At 42.5% G+C, this 17,076-nt stretch overlaps 7 protein-coding genes across 7 annotated transcripts; 4 read left to right on the top strand and 3 right to left on the bottom strand.

Moving 5' to 3' along the window:
• Positions 1–1,508: 1,508 nt before the first annotated feature.
• On the bottom strand, positions 1,509–2,341 carry C8R40DRAFT_1071100 (uncharacterized protein; the record flags this gene model as incomplete). Its single annotated transcript, XM_046226308.1, has 4 exons — positions 1,509–1,714; positions 1,761–1,806; positions 1,864–2,057; positions 2,281–2,341. The coding sequence occupies 4 exons, from the start codon at positions 2,339–2,341 to the stop codon at positions 1,509–1,511; spliced, it is 507 nt and encodes a 168-aa protein (XP_046084212.1).
• A 1,190-nt stretch (positions 2,342–3,531) lies between these two features.
• Positions 3,532–4,666, bottom strand: C8R40DRAFT_1050423 (uncharacterized protein; the record flags this gene model as incomplete). The annotated part of the gene is made up of 4 exons (XM_046224626.1): positions 3,532–4,010; positions 4,059–4,193; positions 4,233–4,428; positions 4,484–4,666. Coding segments are annotated over 4 exons (993 nt in total), but the record flags the coding sequence as incomplete, so codon positions are not given.
• Positions 4,667–5,158: 492 nt separating this feature from the next.
• On the top strand, positions 5,159–6,559 carry C8R40DRAFT_1172758 (uncharacterized protein; the record flags this gene model as incomplete). The annotated part of the gene is made up of 1 exon (XM_046231908.1): positions 5,159–6,559. The coding sequence occupies one exon, from the start codon at positions 5,159–5,161 to the stop codon at positions 6,557–6,559; it is 1,401 nt and encodes a 466-aa protein (XP_046084210.1).
• Positions 6,560–7,326: 767 nt separating this feature from the next.
• C8R40DRAFT_1071097 (uncharacterized protein) lies at positions 7,327–8,500 on the top strand (the record flags this gene model as incomplete). Its single annotated transcript, XM_046226307.1, has 7 exons — positions 7,327–7,402; positions 7,567–7,799; positions 7,843–7,978; positions 8,031–8,045; positions 8,167–8,186; positions 8,342–8,415; positions 8,476–8,500. The coding sequence occupies 7 exons, from the start codon at positions 7,327–7,329 to the stop codon at positions 8,498–8,500; spliced, it is 579 nt and encodes a 192-aa protein (XP_046084209.1).
• A 2,843-nt stretch (positions 8,501–11,343) lies between these two features.
• On the top strand, positions 11,344–12,206 carry C8R40DRAFT_1198462 (AAA domain-containing protein; the record flags this gene model as incomplete). The annotated part of the gene is made up of 3 exons (XM_046233100.1): positions 11,344–11,692; positions 11,785–11,924; positions 11,976–12,206. 3 exons carry the CDS (start codon positions 11,344–11,346, stop codon positions 12,204–12,206), a joined length of 720 nt encoding a protein of 239 aa, XP_046084208.1.
• A 1,194-nt stretch (positions 12,207–13,400) lies between these two features.
• Positions 13,401–14,537, bottom strand: C8R40DRAFT_1071095 (uncharacterized protein; the record flags this gene model as incomplete). The annotated part of the gene is made up of 4 exons (XM_046226306.1): positions 13,401–13,490; positions 13,528–13,562; positions 13,612–13,799; positions 13,924–14,537. 4 exons carry the CDS (start codon positions 14,535–14,537, stop codon positions 13,401–13,403), a joined length of 927 nt encoding a protein of 308 aa, XP_046084207.1.
• A 381-nt stretch (positions 14,538–14,918) lies between these two features.
• C8R40DRAFT_1113979 (uncharacterized protein) lies at positions 14,919–17,038 on the top strand. The gene is given in 9 exon segments (XM_046228499.1): positions 14,919–15,032; positions 15,048–15,104; positions 15,160–15,403; positions 15,480–15,533; positions 15,589–15,724; positions 15,757–15,883; positions 15,968–16,172; positions 16,254–16,290; positions 16,347–17,038. The coding sequence occupies 8 exon segments, from the start codon at positions 15,048–15,050 to the stop codon at positions 16,972–16,974; spliced, it is 1,488 nt and encodes a 495-aa protein (XP_046084206.1). The 5' UTR covers positions 14,919–15,032; the 3' UTR covers positions 16,975–17,038.
• The last annotated feature ends 38 nt before the right edge of the window (positions 17,039–17,076 follow it).

The raw sequence follows: 17,076 nt of genomic DNA, 5'->3' as shown, positions 1-17,076 counted from the left end.
CATTTGTGTCGGAGCTTTCTGACAGCTTCCGTTGCCGAACTCTCAGAAAGCTATGGTGAGTTGGGCCCGAGAACCTCCATCGCAGCTTCCCTGCAGCTCCCCATCAAAAGCACCCAAGAAGCTTCCCGACACCTGTGTCACATCTCTTTTCTTCATAAGCTGTCAGTTTGAGTAAGCAGTTTTGCCACGTCGAACAACGTGGCTTTGTGTCAACGTCCAAATTTCAACTTGAGTGCCACGTCAATGAGTTTGACCTCCAACCTCTCCGCACTTTCAGTCTTCCAGCCTCCACAATGACTCAAACTCAATTCTTTGTGCAATGTCCTTCAAATTTGAGTTCTCAAGTGTACATATGTCCATTAAAATCCAATTCTCGAACTTCAAGCACTCCAAAATACCTCTTGAACGCACTTCTGTTACTGCTAAGTCTAAGTCCCTTCAATATTCCAAAACTTCAAAGTTCTTGCACTCGACATCAAGATCTTGTGACTTGTTCAAGCACTGCCTTATGTTGTCCAATGTTCAACAATTCGAGTTCAATGTCCAGCAATTCAAGTTCAATGTTCAGCAATTCAAGTTTAATTTGTACTGACTCAACATCAGTGGGTGGATACAGATCATGATGCAACATTACTGCTGAACCTTGTGAGTGAGTCCGAGCGACGTTGCCCTTTTGCACTCGTCCACCCTCGTCTGCATGTAATTCATATTGTGTACACAATTCATATTATTATTCAACTTCACTCCGGTTCGCTCGTATATGTGAGAAATTCAATCGGTGACCAAAAAAGATATGCCGAGCGGTGCCGATTGTCCAGGGAGATACTAAAATGTACACCTACCAGGAGGCCGGAGGTAGGGTGATTTTGAGCAACATTTCAGCTCCCAGGAAGCCTCCGGGAAGCTTCGACTAGCGAATATATGGATATCCACCACGGTACCTTCCTGGAACCTTCCACACCAATCGTGGTGTACAAAGGAGAATCAGTGTCAAGATTCCGGCCAGAATCAACAAAATTATATTACGCGTATCCCTGGCCGTCAAAATCTATTCCAAACAGATTAGAATAAATGGTGCAGTTTCTTGCAAACGGTATGAAACAGATGCTCCCTCCTCTTGCGAGCAAGTACACCTGTTGAGTTGAGCGAGCTGATACGCCCATTATTGATGCTGATAACCCAGGTCATGGAATTGCATCACTTGATCTTTCCGAACTATTGTTGTCACCCCAAAAGAGTGCACCAGCGAGTCCCCCCAGCGTTCGTAGAAGAATCCACCTGCTTGCTCTAAGTGGTTGAAGAAAGCAGTATAGATTTCACTTTTCCATGCTGACTGATGGGGTATTCCGAAGTTGTTCTATGATTGTACGAGCGGGGTAAAATCATGACGGGGGGATTTATTGTTAGCAAGTGTCAAGATGCAAGGAGTTTTGTACAAAAGGAGAGAAGAAGATAGAAACGGTATTCACATACATACACATTTTTGTCCATTTGATTGAGCCTGTTTCTCATATAAGGGCTTTCCCTGTTCCTTCTTTGCCGTGCCATACAAATCCACTGTTATTGTCTGGAGGAGCCGCTGGAAGACCACTGTTGATTGATACAGCATCAGCGGATGTTGAATGGTATTGATAATAGTGCAACAGGAATTCCGATATATTTCGAGTAAGACTTGGTTGAACCCAATTTGCGTATTCATTGACTTGGATGAGATCTAAAGCAATGTGATCAAAAAACTTGAAAACTTGGAACGAATATACCGTATAGTGCTCCGGCATCCATCATACGGTCGATGGCATCATAAGGCTACAAGAAATTCATGAGTTTTTACGATGAGACGCGTTCGCAAAACATTGTACCCACAATATTGCAGTGAAACTCGATGTCTGTATGAAGTCTCCTTAACAAATCATATGATGCGAGGGCAGGATGTTGCCAAAAGAAACTTATGGAATAAGTTGCAGTGATCAAATCCCGCGCCGACGATATCGAATGTGTTGAACGAAGGGTTTGGGCACAAGGAAGCTGTATCGTCAAGACATTTTCCAGAGTAAAACCTGCACATCGCGAGGTATTCGGAAGAAAACCTGTACAGGACGATGAGGATCATTTCATCGCGATTTGACAACGACTTGTGACCTATCCAATAGTATGGAGAGATTCCTCGACGCGGGACTTGTCGCAAAAGTCTGGAATGTCCCATGATCCCTCAGTTATAATAGCTAGAAAGAACTGGTTTGAGCATGCGGCATCACAAGATGGAAAAGTAAAAGAACGTACCGAACTTGGCCCTACCCTGAGTAATCCAATTGATCTTTCGTTTATCCTCTTTGGTAACCATAACACTTCCTTATTCACTCGTAGTAAAGTGCACGTAAGGATGTTGAAGCCATCAATTAAACCGGTTTTCGACGTTGAGCAGAGCAAGAGTGGCTTGATGTATGTGCGAAGGTGCGACGAGCATGAAGATGACACGGTTCGTCAATTTTCCCTGTGTACTGTCGAAGAAGTCCATTTCATGCGGAGAATCATAGTACGAGCGATATCTTTGAGTCAAGCTCTTTTCGGTAAAAATGTGACCAAGACCACAACAAGAACGGCCAGGAAAAAGAGAGATCTGCGAGCTGGGGAGGAAGATATGAGCATATTAAAGGCAGAGTGCACGTGACAGGTTATCCAAGATTCAAACAGAGGACATCTTCAATATATTCAGAAGGTCTATTACGAGGAGGCGATACAGTGGAAATGTGACCCGTTGGGGGTAGGTCTTGTTACGCAGCTCGTATGAACTTGTTTGTACTAAACCTATACTAGCTTATACTGTGTAGGAAACGACATGAACGGCTCTCAGGGCACATCTGATCAGAATCATCATCAGGTAAGAAACCCATGTGAAACATATACATATAAAACTACAATAACACAGTTGTACAACCTTCACCATAAACTTGGTCATATCGTTAGTCGCTTATTCTACTCCAGTAAACCGGGACTCAAACTTAAGTGTCATTTTAGTTATGAAGAAATGTGACTTCATAAAGCTTCAGAGGAAATGATATGACGATTCAATGTTGAGCTTACCTCAAGTTGCTTCGCGTAATGTTACACAAATGTCATCGGTTTCAAAGGAATGTATGAAACTATGCAATGCATCTCCATCCACATCTGTTCTTGGATGGCTGACACGTATGCGTAACTTTAGTTTTCTGATACCGTCTACTTCTTCGGTAAATGGATCATCCTAGGAACCGTTAATGCAAACACATCATCCAACATAGCAATGGTAACGAACCATAGTCATTCCCGAAAACCTACGTTGAATCGCGAGAAGTAATTTGATCAACTCCTGTGCAGTAGGCGCCGATATTGTCATGGACTGATTTTGAACATAGTTGAATAGCTTCTGAAATTCAATCCAAACAGGACTTTTGTTTACCGGACGTCGTTTCACGCCACGAATGATTTTTTGAATAGCCGCCATCGCGATGTCACCTCTGAAAACTAACTGAGCACAACAACATATTACAAACATCACATGTACTGTAGAATTCCACCCTGAAGAACGGTGTTGATTGCTCTAATTTGTGCTCTGGCTAGTGCGATGTTGTGAGGTCCTACGACGTAGTCGACAACTGCACCAGGTACATTCAATGAACAAAAATCGATGGTGTTGAACTTTCGAGTGTAAGCCATATCCCAGCTGTTAGATTCTATGGTATCAACAGCAGACAAATCCCCGTCCATATCGTGAAATGGTATACGACAACAGTGACTATCGCCGATATACCTCAGCGCTAGGAACGAGATGGATGAAGACGGATCGCAAGCTTGCTGAAACGTTGGTCTGTGTATGATGTCGAATCCACGGTTTTCGTATTTACGTATGGGACACATATCGTGAAAATTCAGTGGAGCTTGAAGATCGATAAGCATTGCTGCCTTATCCTCTAAAGTGAGTTTTTGGAATAAACAGTACGCAGCACGATGTGTAAATATGTTCATTACACAAGCTAGGATGTTATTGAATTCATTGAATAAACGCAGTTAAAACCACGTACTGGAATGAAAAGAAAATATGGTTTCTAACGGTGAACCCCGCGTACCGATCAGTTGTATTTTGGAAGAACCTCGAATGAAATTCCACACTGCGGCGATAGTGTCAAATGTATAATCCTGGATATCTGCATCATCTGCTACAGCTATTGTTTCTGTAGTCGTATTTTCCTTTTCACAGATCTCGGAAAATGTCTGGTCGAATTCGGATGTCTGTTTGCCAATGGGCTCGAATAGATAGCCACGTCCTATCAACCACTCGGCTACAGGTTTACAAAGACGAAAATGACAATAACTGTCAAGATCACCGTTATAATTATCTCTGTTGAAGAACTGGAGAGCGGTAGAGCCAGAAACAAGAAGAGCTGTTGAGTTCTAATAAGTTCACAGTAAGTCAGATTATTTTGCTTCAGGAGAAAATTTGTCGTACCTGTAACTTTTGAAATCCTGCAATCTCATCAATAGTAAAGAACTTCCGGTACGCATGTTGAATACTGAATACACGTTCTTTGTATGTCGTGACATTCATCCGCGTGGTTTTAGAACATAGTGCAAGTGCAAGAAGATCACGAGGAGGTAAGCAATCCAAAATGGAGTCGCAAGTCTCTAGAGGACTGAATGATAATTTCAGTAGACGTTATTTTGTTCCGCAAAAACGAAATACTCACAGCGCACGTCCAAAAGTTGTGCAAGACATGATGGGATATCAACATGCTTGATATGTGTATTTATAACAGAAATTGTATACGGATTTGACTACTTGCACATGTCAATTCTTAGCTCGTGTTACATTCTACATTTGTTCAAAGCAGCTCGAAAGATGCAAGATGAACCATCAATAAGATTTTGGAATAGGTAATGGGCGCATCAATAGAAACCTGTAGTCGAAATATCTGTATAGTAACAACATCAAATTCGAAATTCAACACCTTATCCAAATAGAGGGATGCTTCGATTTTTCCAAGTAATGCGTGACCGTAATCTGTACGAGCAGCATAAGCACTAGCAAAATATTATGAATTCACTTTCAATTCTTTTGCAGTTCGTCATCAGAACACAAGCATCGCTTAAAAGTAAAACGTTCTGTCGAAATCACACCTACGTTATGGAAAACTTACACAGACAATACCAACAACAGATATCTGTTACTACTTACATCAAGAATTCGCCTGTTCCTCTTGAACAACCACAAATACAACTTATCCAGAACGTAGCTGACCATTTATTCAATCATAGGAATGGCATCGACCAGAGGCCTTTGTTAGTTTTTGTCGATGGAAAAGCAGGTAGTGGAAAGACTGTAACGTTAAACATCATTCGGAAAATATTCGCTCATCAGAGTAGTCTACATTTACTCTTCATCGGGTCCAATTCTCAACCTGTCGCTGCGATTAGCGGTGGACACCATATAGAATATAACAACCCTATACCTCATCATATAACAAACGAAAAGCAGTATTTCATCATCGATGAATCACAAGCTTGTGCCACTTCTACGATCAGCTGTTTCGGCCACGTTGTAACCCGCTTAGGAGCCGATGAATATAAATCCTGGGAGTTCCTTGCTGGAAAGAACATTGTTGTATTTGGCCACAATGGGGGATGGAAGTATAGGGATATCGATTCATGGTGGACATCGCCTGTAGTGAATGCTTTCACAACCTTTTTGCATTTCAACACATGCAAAACTGTAGAACCCTCTCATCACGCACACTTACTCAGATCTGCTCGGGAACTATTCCCCGAAGGTGTAGATTATTTTCACCATCCAAAGCAGACGCCAGCAGAAATACTGATCACACCGTGGCCGTTCATGCAAAAGACCTGGAACGACGAGGCAGTGAAGACATTCGCCAGTTCGGTCAATTGCCCATTACATATATCCCGTAGCATCGATGATACATCTTGCGATCTCATCCAAGTTAACTCAAAATCTCCGTCGCATTCCATACTCTCGAGTCTTGGACCACCGTATACTGAAGTATCCATATGCATGGGTATGCCGGTCGCAATTGTGGCTGGTAAATGGAGTGGATACTGGGGTCACGTAGCAGCTATCGGCTCAGAACCAGATAAAGATACAATTGAATGGATCCGAGTGAGACTTGGAAACGAATTCAACGTTTTGAATCCAACTATCGATCAGTTCATAACGATAAAAGCTATCACACTCCAAATCAAACATCGTTCGCGTATTCGGAATCACGACAATCCAATCGTTGTCAACAGGTATCAGATACCAGTGATGCCACGTTATGCGTTGCTGGAAGCTGAAGCTGCAGGGCAGTTTTTCGACTGCGGCTTTGTTGATAACTGTCGAGGACTCGAAAATTTTCACTCACTATCTTTCGTCCTATCACGGTTTCGATCTGCGGGGGGTATTCGCATGATTGAGCCTTATTCTGATGCAGACATTGCGATATTGACTGATACAATGACAGTTAAAGAAGAGGATCGATTGTCTGACATTCTATCGTCACGTGTAAGGAGTATGGGCCTCGTTTAGAGCGATGAACGACAGTTTAATACGTGTATTACAATTTACAGTCAAATGTAGGGTAACGATAGAGACTAAATTTCACAGTATATAAATCAAGCCCAATAGGTCCACTGCCATGATAAACACTGAATGCGTACGACCGTTGAATTAGACTTCTGCCTACTTCTACAATCATATCCGCACATATACCAAACCTTAAGCAACAGTCATATGTAGTGTCTGCAGTATGCGTCGACGACTTATATCCGCTCAGAATCCAATGTAGTGATATGCTATACACCCGCTATGCCTCTATTTTGAAGTAGAATTGTCGCGGTCGCCCATATGTTTTAACACATTAGTATTACACGTGTTCTGAAACCAGATTTTTAATTGGGAACAGATCAATCCCTGTCGGTGTCGTCCTCATCTGTTGACGTTATCTGAAAGGTATGAGATTTTCCATTCAAATCTGTATGCAGCAATGTCTCTTTATTTTACTACGTTGATGAGAATTATTGAGCTTGAATAATACTATCATCCTTGATCAACACTATATTGATGTGGTTCTGAACCGCAATCAATAGCCGCTTTTGGTATCGCGAGGTGGATATGACGTCACTGTTTCTTCCATGAAGACACTTCGACAACTCTGACCTACGCCACAACGTGTAAAGCTATTAAAACATGATTTTTGTGTGAGCATAGGTGAGCATGCGTCAACACATGACTCGGATTCTAATTCGATATAAGAGATACAACAAAACAAATTATCCGACCATTGCGCCACAATCATGGAACAAGTTCCCCCAACCGTACAGAGTCATGGTATGACTATTTCTAATGTCACGGAATCCACTTCGTCTACAGGTAACGTCTTAACATCATCTTTAAATTTTTGTATATTAAGTTCAATGCACTTGTAGCGAGGTCATCAGGAGATGAAAACGGTCTATTATTACTACCGCAATCTCATGAACGCACATGTAACATTTTAGTGTGAATTCGATAATTTCTTACTAATCTTTCCGAAGCTGAATCTGCACAAACCCCGGAACGTGGTACGACCGAATCTGAACTGTTTCGATCAATCGGAAACCGCTATTTCGACCGGCTTAACTATGCCAATGACAGAGATAATCGGACTGAAGATATCATTCAAAACGGCATGCTCTATAACGAAATTGAGATAGCCCATTTTCCTACCCGAAATTTGTCTCGCGCATCAACGGAAACAATCGAAATGACATCACTATCTACTGGTAAGGTTAAATAATAACTGTAACATGTATGATAATATTGTACTCTAGAATCTCAAAGCACAGAACCAACATATCCAAAATTCTACATTGACCAATTTATTTCAAACAATATTGACAACTCATCCAGTAACACAGAACATCAGACACTATCAAATCTATATGAAATGGACCTTATGTGCCCTATGTAAGTATGACACTCTCTCATACAAAACATCACCATTGATCAATGTATATAGCTGTCAAGAAATATAGTAAGTTCTTTTTTTTTTTTTTACTTATGGAACATTGACACATATGTTGCGGAACTTTATCATAGTGTATCAGCACATCTATTAAATCCTTGTGGTCATACAATTTGCGGCCTTTGTGCAGATCGATGGTTATATGACAAAGTAAATTGTAACAATATCTATTTGCATATGTGTCTAATAGATATTATATTTCGCAGGGCGCAGAAAGTTGTCCTACTTGCCGCAGAAAAACTAACTATCTTCGCCCACTTATTCCAAATATTACTGTCAACAACTTTGTTGAAAGGTATATTCAGATTTGTGCTCTCAGTGGTGATAAGGATTGGCAAAATGATGGAGTGAACTTGACAGAATGGCTTGAAAGAAAAAAGTAAATTATTCAATAACTATTGTTGAAAATTTTGACATACAACTACTGATCAAATAATAGGGAATGGAGAGCAAAATTAATTTGAAGCATACTTCTAGGCAAACAATATCTATGAATTCTGTGGTGAATAAAAGATATCATTTTTACATGATGTACATATTATAAATAGACTGAATATGGTTTCTGGCTATTATTGCTGAACCTTGAAGTAAAGCTTCTTACATAAATGTATTATATCTTGTAGGAGGAAAGATTAGGGAAAGTTGGACTTGTCTATATCTCATGGTCATATAGTATGATAGATACAGCCTATAGCAAAAAATCCACTGTTCTACACTGGGTCTATATGTAAGCCTTATCCAAAACACCTCTACTTAGCAATCAGATATTCTGCAGCCAGTACATATAAATCAATCTATCTAGGGGCCACTAGCATTTGCAGTACCACCTGCAGTGACAGTTATTGCATGGTATCTGCATTCCACTGCAGTGCATCTGCATGCACCTGCATCACACTTATGGCATATAAATGCTGGTATTTATATGTATTTTGTCTAATCATGTTAAGCTATTTTGAGTTCATTTTTGCTGCATGTTCAACTATTTCAGGATACGTCTATGCACATTGAGTTGATATATTGCTTGGTTTACAGATGTATGTAAATTCTATATGCTTACTTATGTATGTCACAAGCACTTCAGTGTACTCACCCATTCATTCTATCTGCAAAACCTGTGTGACCATGACAGCAAGGGTACTAGCTGGACAGCACTGTTAGGAGATAACTCAGTTGTCTTTGAAGCAACTAATCATTGATGTAGGTAAGTACCTGTTAGGAGATAAATACAGTTGGTTAGTATGACAAATGTACTGCTAGTATACTTGGGGCTCACTTCAGTTGTCTTTGAAGCAACTGAGGGACTCAATATTGCTGTCGGCATGATGTGTCTGCTACTGTACAGTATAAGACAATAACACCATTTATGTAACTGTCCGCTGGTCCTATGTACGGAGTACTTCCCTAACAAGCACTGTCCAGCCAAAAGCACTGAAAGCAATTTCTAGAAACCACTTCAGTGCTGGGAAGTGCAGTCAGTCTCTTAGACAGAAATCTAGGATGTACAGATGCATCTGCATGTTCCTACCTTTTGAATGCATTCACCTGGACTGTAACTGTACACATCTGCATTGTGACTGCATGCAACTGCACTGTAACTGCACACACCTGCACTTCATCTGCACTGTAACTGCACACATCTGCACCTTACCTGCACTGTGACTGCATCAGCTTGCACTTTACCTGCATTGTTACTGCATTCACCTGCATTGATCCTGCACTTACTTGCAGTCTCACTATGGGCAATGAGGCTCTGTACCTTTGCATTGAAATTATTGGGGACTGAAATCTTGCATTAAATCACAAGGCTCTGAGTGTCTCTATACACTACAAGTATTTTGAATACGGCCTTTGAAAAATTATTGAGCCACCAATATTGTGAAGCTACTATCCCCCCTATAATTCTCACAAATTAAGCACTATTGGCACAGTTTATTCTGGGTCATTTGTGGATAGTTAAGGTTATGAAGGGGAGGAAGTTACATTGCTGATTTTGGCCAATGGTTCTGGAACATCATATCAAAGGCATGATGGAAATAATCTTGCAATCTCATGGTATCGCCAGATTTAGGTTGAAGAACCTAACCCAGAAACACAGAGCCATGTATAAACACTGGTCAAGGACTTACAAAAACAACTTAAACTAAAGGAGATACTTGATATGGGAAATACTTTGATTGGAAAATTCTAGAGGACAGTATATGTATTGTTATACATTCATTTTTTGCTTTTTGGAGTTCTCCTTGGCCAAATTGTCATCATTTATCCACCACTTTCAAAATCCACCCAAATTATTGATGGTGGAATTTGAAATTATACCAGTATCATATTGTAGTACAAGAGGATATTACTTACAAAGCTGAAATTAATGATACAAGATACAGAAAGCCTGCGTTGAGAATCAATGCCAAAAAAAACCTGGCAGCGGAATTGACAGAATAATGAGATCACTATCCAATTTCAATCAAATATTCACGTATCCATTCAGCCCCTACACGCCATTATACTCCCTGTTATTGTCATACAAAGCATTTATAGAATGGGATGTATTTTGTACAGTGGAGGATCATCTATTTACATATATATTTGAGTAATTGCAGTGGTACTGCATGTCACTGCATATGTCACTGCAGGACTACTGCACATGTCACTGCATATGGTACTGCAAATGTTCTGTGCCCTCTATCTAGAAAACTTCGACCTGCTTACTGTGCAGAATTCCTTGTCAATGTTCTAATCATCTGTAAAGTATGTATGTCTTGCTAAACATCTGAAAGCAGCACTGAGAGAGCTTCCCAGCTGCCAAAACACCCAGTGCAAGTTGAAAAACTTGCTTTTGATGATGGATAGCACTTTCCAGCCACTACCCTTGCTCTGTTGAACATAAAGGCTTTGCGGATCTAAATCACTTCTAGAACTGTCTATTCTACCTGTACAATAGACAGTACTGGTCACGAGAATTTGGAGCAGTACGAATACGACATGGTTATCATTGATGAAGCCGCACAAGCAATCAAATTGAGCTCATTAATACCACTGAAATACAGATGTAGTCGTTGTGTTATGGTACGCGATCCACAACAACTTCCCCCGACTGTCATCTCCATGCAGGTAAGTTATTCGTCGATTTGAAAGCAGGTAAAGACTGAAAAAAAAATCCAGGCATCCAAATACCAATACAACCAATCCTTGTTTGTACGACTTCAAAAACAGCGTCTGGAGGCTGTCCATCTACTCAGCATTCAATACCGTATGCACCCTGATATTAGTCGCTTGCCCAGTAAAATTTTCTATGAAGATCGATTACAGGATGGCCCGAACATGGATACCAAAACGGCGCAGCTGTGGCATATTCACTCCAAGTTTGGAACCTACCGTTTTTTTTAATGTCAAAGGTGGTCTGGAGGAATCGAGCGGACGTTCTACGAAGAACAGAGTTGAAGCTCAAGTTGCTGTGGCACTTTTCAATGGGCTGAGGAAGGATTTTCGTTCTGTGGACTTTACCTTCCGAGTGAGAATAGTATCGATGTATAGCGCTCAAATTCGAGAGTTAAAGATTGCCTTTGAGCAACGATTTGGCCGTGAAATTCTTACCCAAGTAGATTTCAGGACCGTAGATGGCTTCCAGGGACAGGAGAAGGACGTGATTATACTTTCTTGTGTTTGAGCCGGGCCAGGTGTTGTCAGTATTGGTCATGTCAAGGGTATGTTCATTCAATGCTGCCACCGCTGTCGATCGACGTTATCATAGACATCCGCCGAATGAACGTTGCTATCACACGAGCAAAATTGTCTCTGTTTATTCTTGGGAATGCAGCAACTCTTGAACGCAGTAACGAGACATGGCGGGAGATTGTGGCGCACTCAAAGGCTCGGAATATTTTCCCCGAGGTTCGTGGGCCGCACATAGTCCTGCTGTTGCAACTCAGTTTTGTTTTGCAGGTTGATATCTCGTACTTCACAGCTCATTCCACCATGGCCAGTGGAACCCCTCTGACTGGGACCTCTCCTCGAAAGTCTAAACAAACCAAGCCTGCTTTGGCTGTATCTCAGCATCCTGATCTTTCCACTCCAAAGGAGTTGAAGGCTGCAGCCTTAACTAACCCACCAAAATCAAGCTCTTCTGAGCCTTTACATGTCAACGACGTTGCGCCGACCCCTCTAGATAAGTAAAAAGGCAAAACGAAGTTGGAAGAAATGGCTGATCCAAAACCTGATTCCTCCCACATTAAATCTGTGCCGCCCGCATCATCTGCGACCAATACACGTCCCCTTTCTACTCCTCATCCTCCTCGAAAATGCCCCAAGCAAAGTCCTGCCCTATTCATACCCAAGAACAAAAATAGAGTGCGTCTTGTTGTGTTCCATTACGTCGTGTACATAAATAGCTTATCCATTGTTCAGCGTCCATGATCTTCTTCCTCCAGACAAATACTTCTAAAGCCTGATAATCTCTTTTTTGGTTTAAAAGCATCATTTCCTCTACTTACCTCCATCATACAATGTCCAAATGTATATACATAGAATTTGCACAACACATTTCTGTATCTCTAGTTCTACATACGTTCATGTGTTTTATTAGAAAATGACATCCACAGTGTCATTGGTGAATCCATTACGATCTGGATATCTGGAAGCTCTGCAATTGAAACAGTAAATGGATGGTGGCCCATTGTGCCCTCTGCGCAACTTCGGTATATGCGTAGCAGTTGGTCAAAGCCTAGATGTCCATATCAGAGCCGGCGAACCAGGTGATGTGCAGGATTCATGAGTGCGTAGAGAATATCGAAGGCACCGTCCGAGTTTGAGTGTGCCGCGATGAGATGGCAGCGAAGGATTGGCAAATTGGTCAAAATCTCTTAAGACAATGGAGTGAGGACGCGGCGCCGAACCTGTGCTGGTCATGTCGAGGGGAGCACCTCAGAACAGGTGGAAGGAAATATCCATTGAGTCTCGATGTCGCTGAGACACATATCTGGATATCATGGGGCTTCATAGGGTGAAGAACCTCGTGAAGTTTGGCAGAGGAAGAGAAGAATCTAATGGGCGGCTCAGGGAGAGCAAACACGCGACAATTATATACATCTTGAGGCAGGGATTTCCATTGTACCATGGGAGCATTTATACTGGTACTGTACGGTCTATGGTAAACAGGTTGTTCAGTCACTACTAGATCATTGTTTGTATATATCCTATCCTTGCAAACAATACGATCATGGTAATACCTCGAACGCTGACTAGCGCCGAAGGACGCTACTGCTCAGTCAATTAATAATGTCCAAATGCAATCTACACGATACACATCTAGTGATACACACATGTCTGTATAAATCATGACAATCATATCGGTTTGAACATTGTACTCATTTAAGGGTGTTCTGCCTTGATGGGCGGTAACTCCCAACCATCTGGACCAAAATGAGGTACCACCGTTAGAATCCCGGCACTATTTTTTTGCTGGTTTCGAAAAGGTGCACAGAGATGATTTACCCACAGAGGATAACCACGCGGGATTGATGACGGTCAGCCCTTTATGCCCAATATCATTCTCAGTGTGAAGCGTTGCGGAAAATCTCACCTTTGAGCCAAACCTGACTCGTTCGCATCACCTCATTGAAAATGAGGTATTCTGGAGGAGTGTACTTGAACAAGACAGACGAAGGATGTATAAAAACGTCTCCAGTGATTCCCAGAGCTTTGTATGCGACACTTTGAGCAGAAGCATATTGAACGCCACTAGCCGCAGTCTTATCTATTCGATCTTTTCTAACCGCCACTTGATCGATGAAAGCCGAAGTTAACAATTGTCTTAAGACTTTGATCTATCTCTACGTCGTCTGGAAGGAGAGTGAGTAATGAGAAAGGATAGGTATGATAACTAACTCCTCACGTGAGAAGTCGTCCTAGAGGGTGTAAATGGAATAAGTCAAGTCCTTGATTATGACGGACGGCTGCGTCAATTTCCAAGTCAATGAAGGTTTCGAGTACTTTCTGTTCCCTCGTCAAACCACGTTTCCGCTGCCTTTTCTTGTGCCGGTCTTCAAATTCCGACCCTTCTTCACTGTCAGAGTTCACTTGACTGGGGGTGTAAGGTGGTGAGCCAACAGCCTTTCTCTTTCGACCACACTGTAGTCTCTGAGTATCCGTTACGATATCAGTACCAGCTATCTCCGCACGTTTGTGACGCATGTGTAGCCTCTTCTTGAGACGACGACGCTCGGCCGGAGAGACTTCAGCAGTCCATTCCGGTTCTGTTTCCGGCACTGGCAACGAGGGGATCCCTGACGATGTTTCTTCTTGTCTAAAAATTTTATCAATCACCTTGCAATGATCAACGGTGAAAATTTTCAATACATCGTTTCGCATACTGGTTGAATTTGCATCCGCTGGCTCTGATGTATCATGGTCCTGCGATCCCAGGTCTGTCCCCCAAGCGAGGTCGATGTCCCGAAGAAATGCAGCTTGCTCCTCCTCTGCTTCCAGCCATTCATCGGTGACTTCCATTGCTATTTCGAGATCGGGTCTCAGCGGTCCTGTGTCGCAATTTCCAACGGCGTCCCCTCCAATGCGAAAAGATATACGCAGACTTGAGCAACATTCTTTGTACCAATAGATTCGGCAATAAGATCTTGCCGTAAAGCAGAATGTGAACAGAGGCTGCAAAGAAGCGCTCCTTATCGTCTGTAGACCAACGTAAAAGGGATACGTCCTCGTCGGAGTGCTCGTCACGTACATAAAAGATAGATTTCAAAAGTTCTGAATGCTCCTGGCGTTGATTGACGTCCATATCGCGTGCCTTGTCGATCTGATTTTCGGCCTGCATACAGAACTGATTGCAGATGTCATGAAAACAAGAAAACAAGAGAACATGTTCAACCAGCTTTAGTTGGTCGGTCCGAGCCAAGCCGACTAGATTGATCGTTCTTTGTTTTCCACTTCCATGTTCTATCCTCTCTGTTAGTTAGTAGTTCGTGACATTAGGATTCGTTCTATATCAACCAGCTCTTATTGCGTATGGGGCTTCCTCGGATCGATTCAGTGGCGCTACTATCGCGTGAGAAAGACCAGGAGGTGCGTTCACCGTAAGGAATGAAGGCGGCACCCGGTAAAGAAGATCACCTTATAGATTTTGCAATTAAAGTTACAGTTGAAAGCATATGCCGCGCGTACTTCGCTTATCCAGAGCCGACTCACTTCCACACAGGACGCATTGGATGCACTCCAGCTCAGCCACGACGAGGAACTCAGAGCAGAACAAGCTGTTAAACACAAAATGCAAGAGCGACTCAAAACATACTATCAATTCCTCAGATCAGTTAACTATGAGAAGGAAGATCTTCGTGATGCTATCGTATCCTTTCTTCAAAGAGGTATGTCATGAAGGGGACAAGAAACACTTATGCTTCTATGTTACTCATTAAGTATCTTGGTATACGTCTGTAATAGAAGACCCCCATAATAGTTGGCCGCAATCTCAACTTCATGTATCCAGCTTGGTCCGTCTGCTATGTACTTTCGCATTGACTAGTCAGCTCAGTCTGAATGTTATTCGCAGAACCTGCTGATCCCAAATTGTTGATGCATCGCAATCAGGATGTCTCGAACGATTTTGATCAAAGGTTGATGGATTATGCTGCTGCCATGATTGATATTCTAGTACATGAAAGAGATCTAGCACGAACAGCCCATCAGTCTCTCTTTTTGGACGCGAAAGCGCAAATAGCGAGAGAACCAGGACAGGATTTGAACCTTTCACTCCAATGGACTCTTCAGTTCTTTCGAAAATCCTACAGAAGACCTCTACTCGTCATCAGGTATTGGAGCTAGGGAATCAACAACTGGAGGGACAGGTGACGACTATTCAACTTGATGCTAATCACAATCAATCATGAATCATTTTATACTTGCTCGTGCTAGCTGGAAAATTCAGCCAGAGTATATCAGCACCACTGGCTTCAACCTCGCATATCAAGTACAGCGACCGCATACGACTTGACGAGACTTCCCGCGAAATCCAAGACGACTCCGATCCCACTGTGCGTATGTCTCCCACAAATGGAGATGTGGCACCGTCCTTAGAGAACGTTAATCCCACCTCGAAGCTCATCGCTCAAATGGATACAGATATCAGAAATTTAGGTCTCACTATCAACGCTTTTGCATCCGAACGGGATTGACTCCAGAAAATGGTTGCTGAACAGACTGTTATTCAGAAGTCAGTAAGTGCACCTGCTAACTTAGAGATAGAGTCTCGAAGGTGTGGAACAGAACTTCGACGTCGTTGTTCAATGTTGACGGATTTGATTGGCTCAGGTCCGCGCATCTGTTTCAAGACAACACCTCTGTGGACATGGAAGTTGCATACGCAGCTAGCCTCTGTCGCGAAAAATCTCTTATTGAGGATAATTTGAAACTTGTCGAACGGTTGCGCAATTTACATTCTTCCGATGTGCCAGATAGCGATACCGAAGCAAAAGAAAATATGAGACCCTTATCTCGCTTAACTGCTGAGCCCGAACTAAAACGCTCAGCTTCGCCCGCACCACCTCAGCCCACCGACGCGGAGGACGGCGAAGTATCCATGGACCTCGCAACACCTCTCCTACCAACAACTTTCATAGCAACGCCCGATAAAACCCGTCATTCGAACACTTCGGGAACGCCGAGTACTCCACGTCCTCTTATTCCTATTTGCCCAGCCCCAGTCAGTTCTAGTCTCTTCGGGCAAGAACAATCACCATCGTGTCCTCGACAAGGGCAATCGTCAGTACCTTCCGAAGACATCCAGTCCGTTGGACCCTTGAATCAACCTAGCGCGGACGATGTAGGGAACGAAATCGCAAGCGAGCTTGCTTCTAGAGAGCAACAGGTGGTCCAGAATGCGGGTACGGTCAACGAAACGGAACTCATACTTGATTCAAGGACGAACTTGAATGATTGATTTCGCTACATTTTGATTGCTTTACATAATATATCTTGTTTGTACGCACTGTCACTGTGGTGTTGGCTGGGTTGTGTTTGGATGCGCATCTAATGCATAATA

Source organism: Lentinula edodes (assembly GCF_021015755.1).
Source record: "Lentinula edodes strain Le(Bin) 0899 ss11 chromosome Unknown C8R40scaffold_27, whole genome shotgun sequence".
Taxonomy (NCBI): Eukaryota; Fungi; Basidiomycota; class Agaricomycetes; order Agaricales; family Omphalotaceae; genus Lentinula; species Lentinula edodes.
Note: the sequence above shows the minus strand (reverse complement) of the source record. Positions and strands in the feature narration are given on the sequence as shown.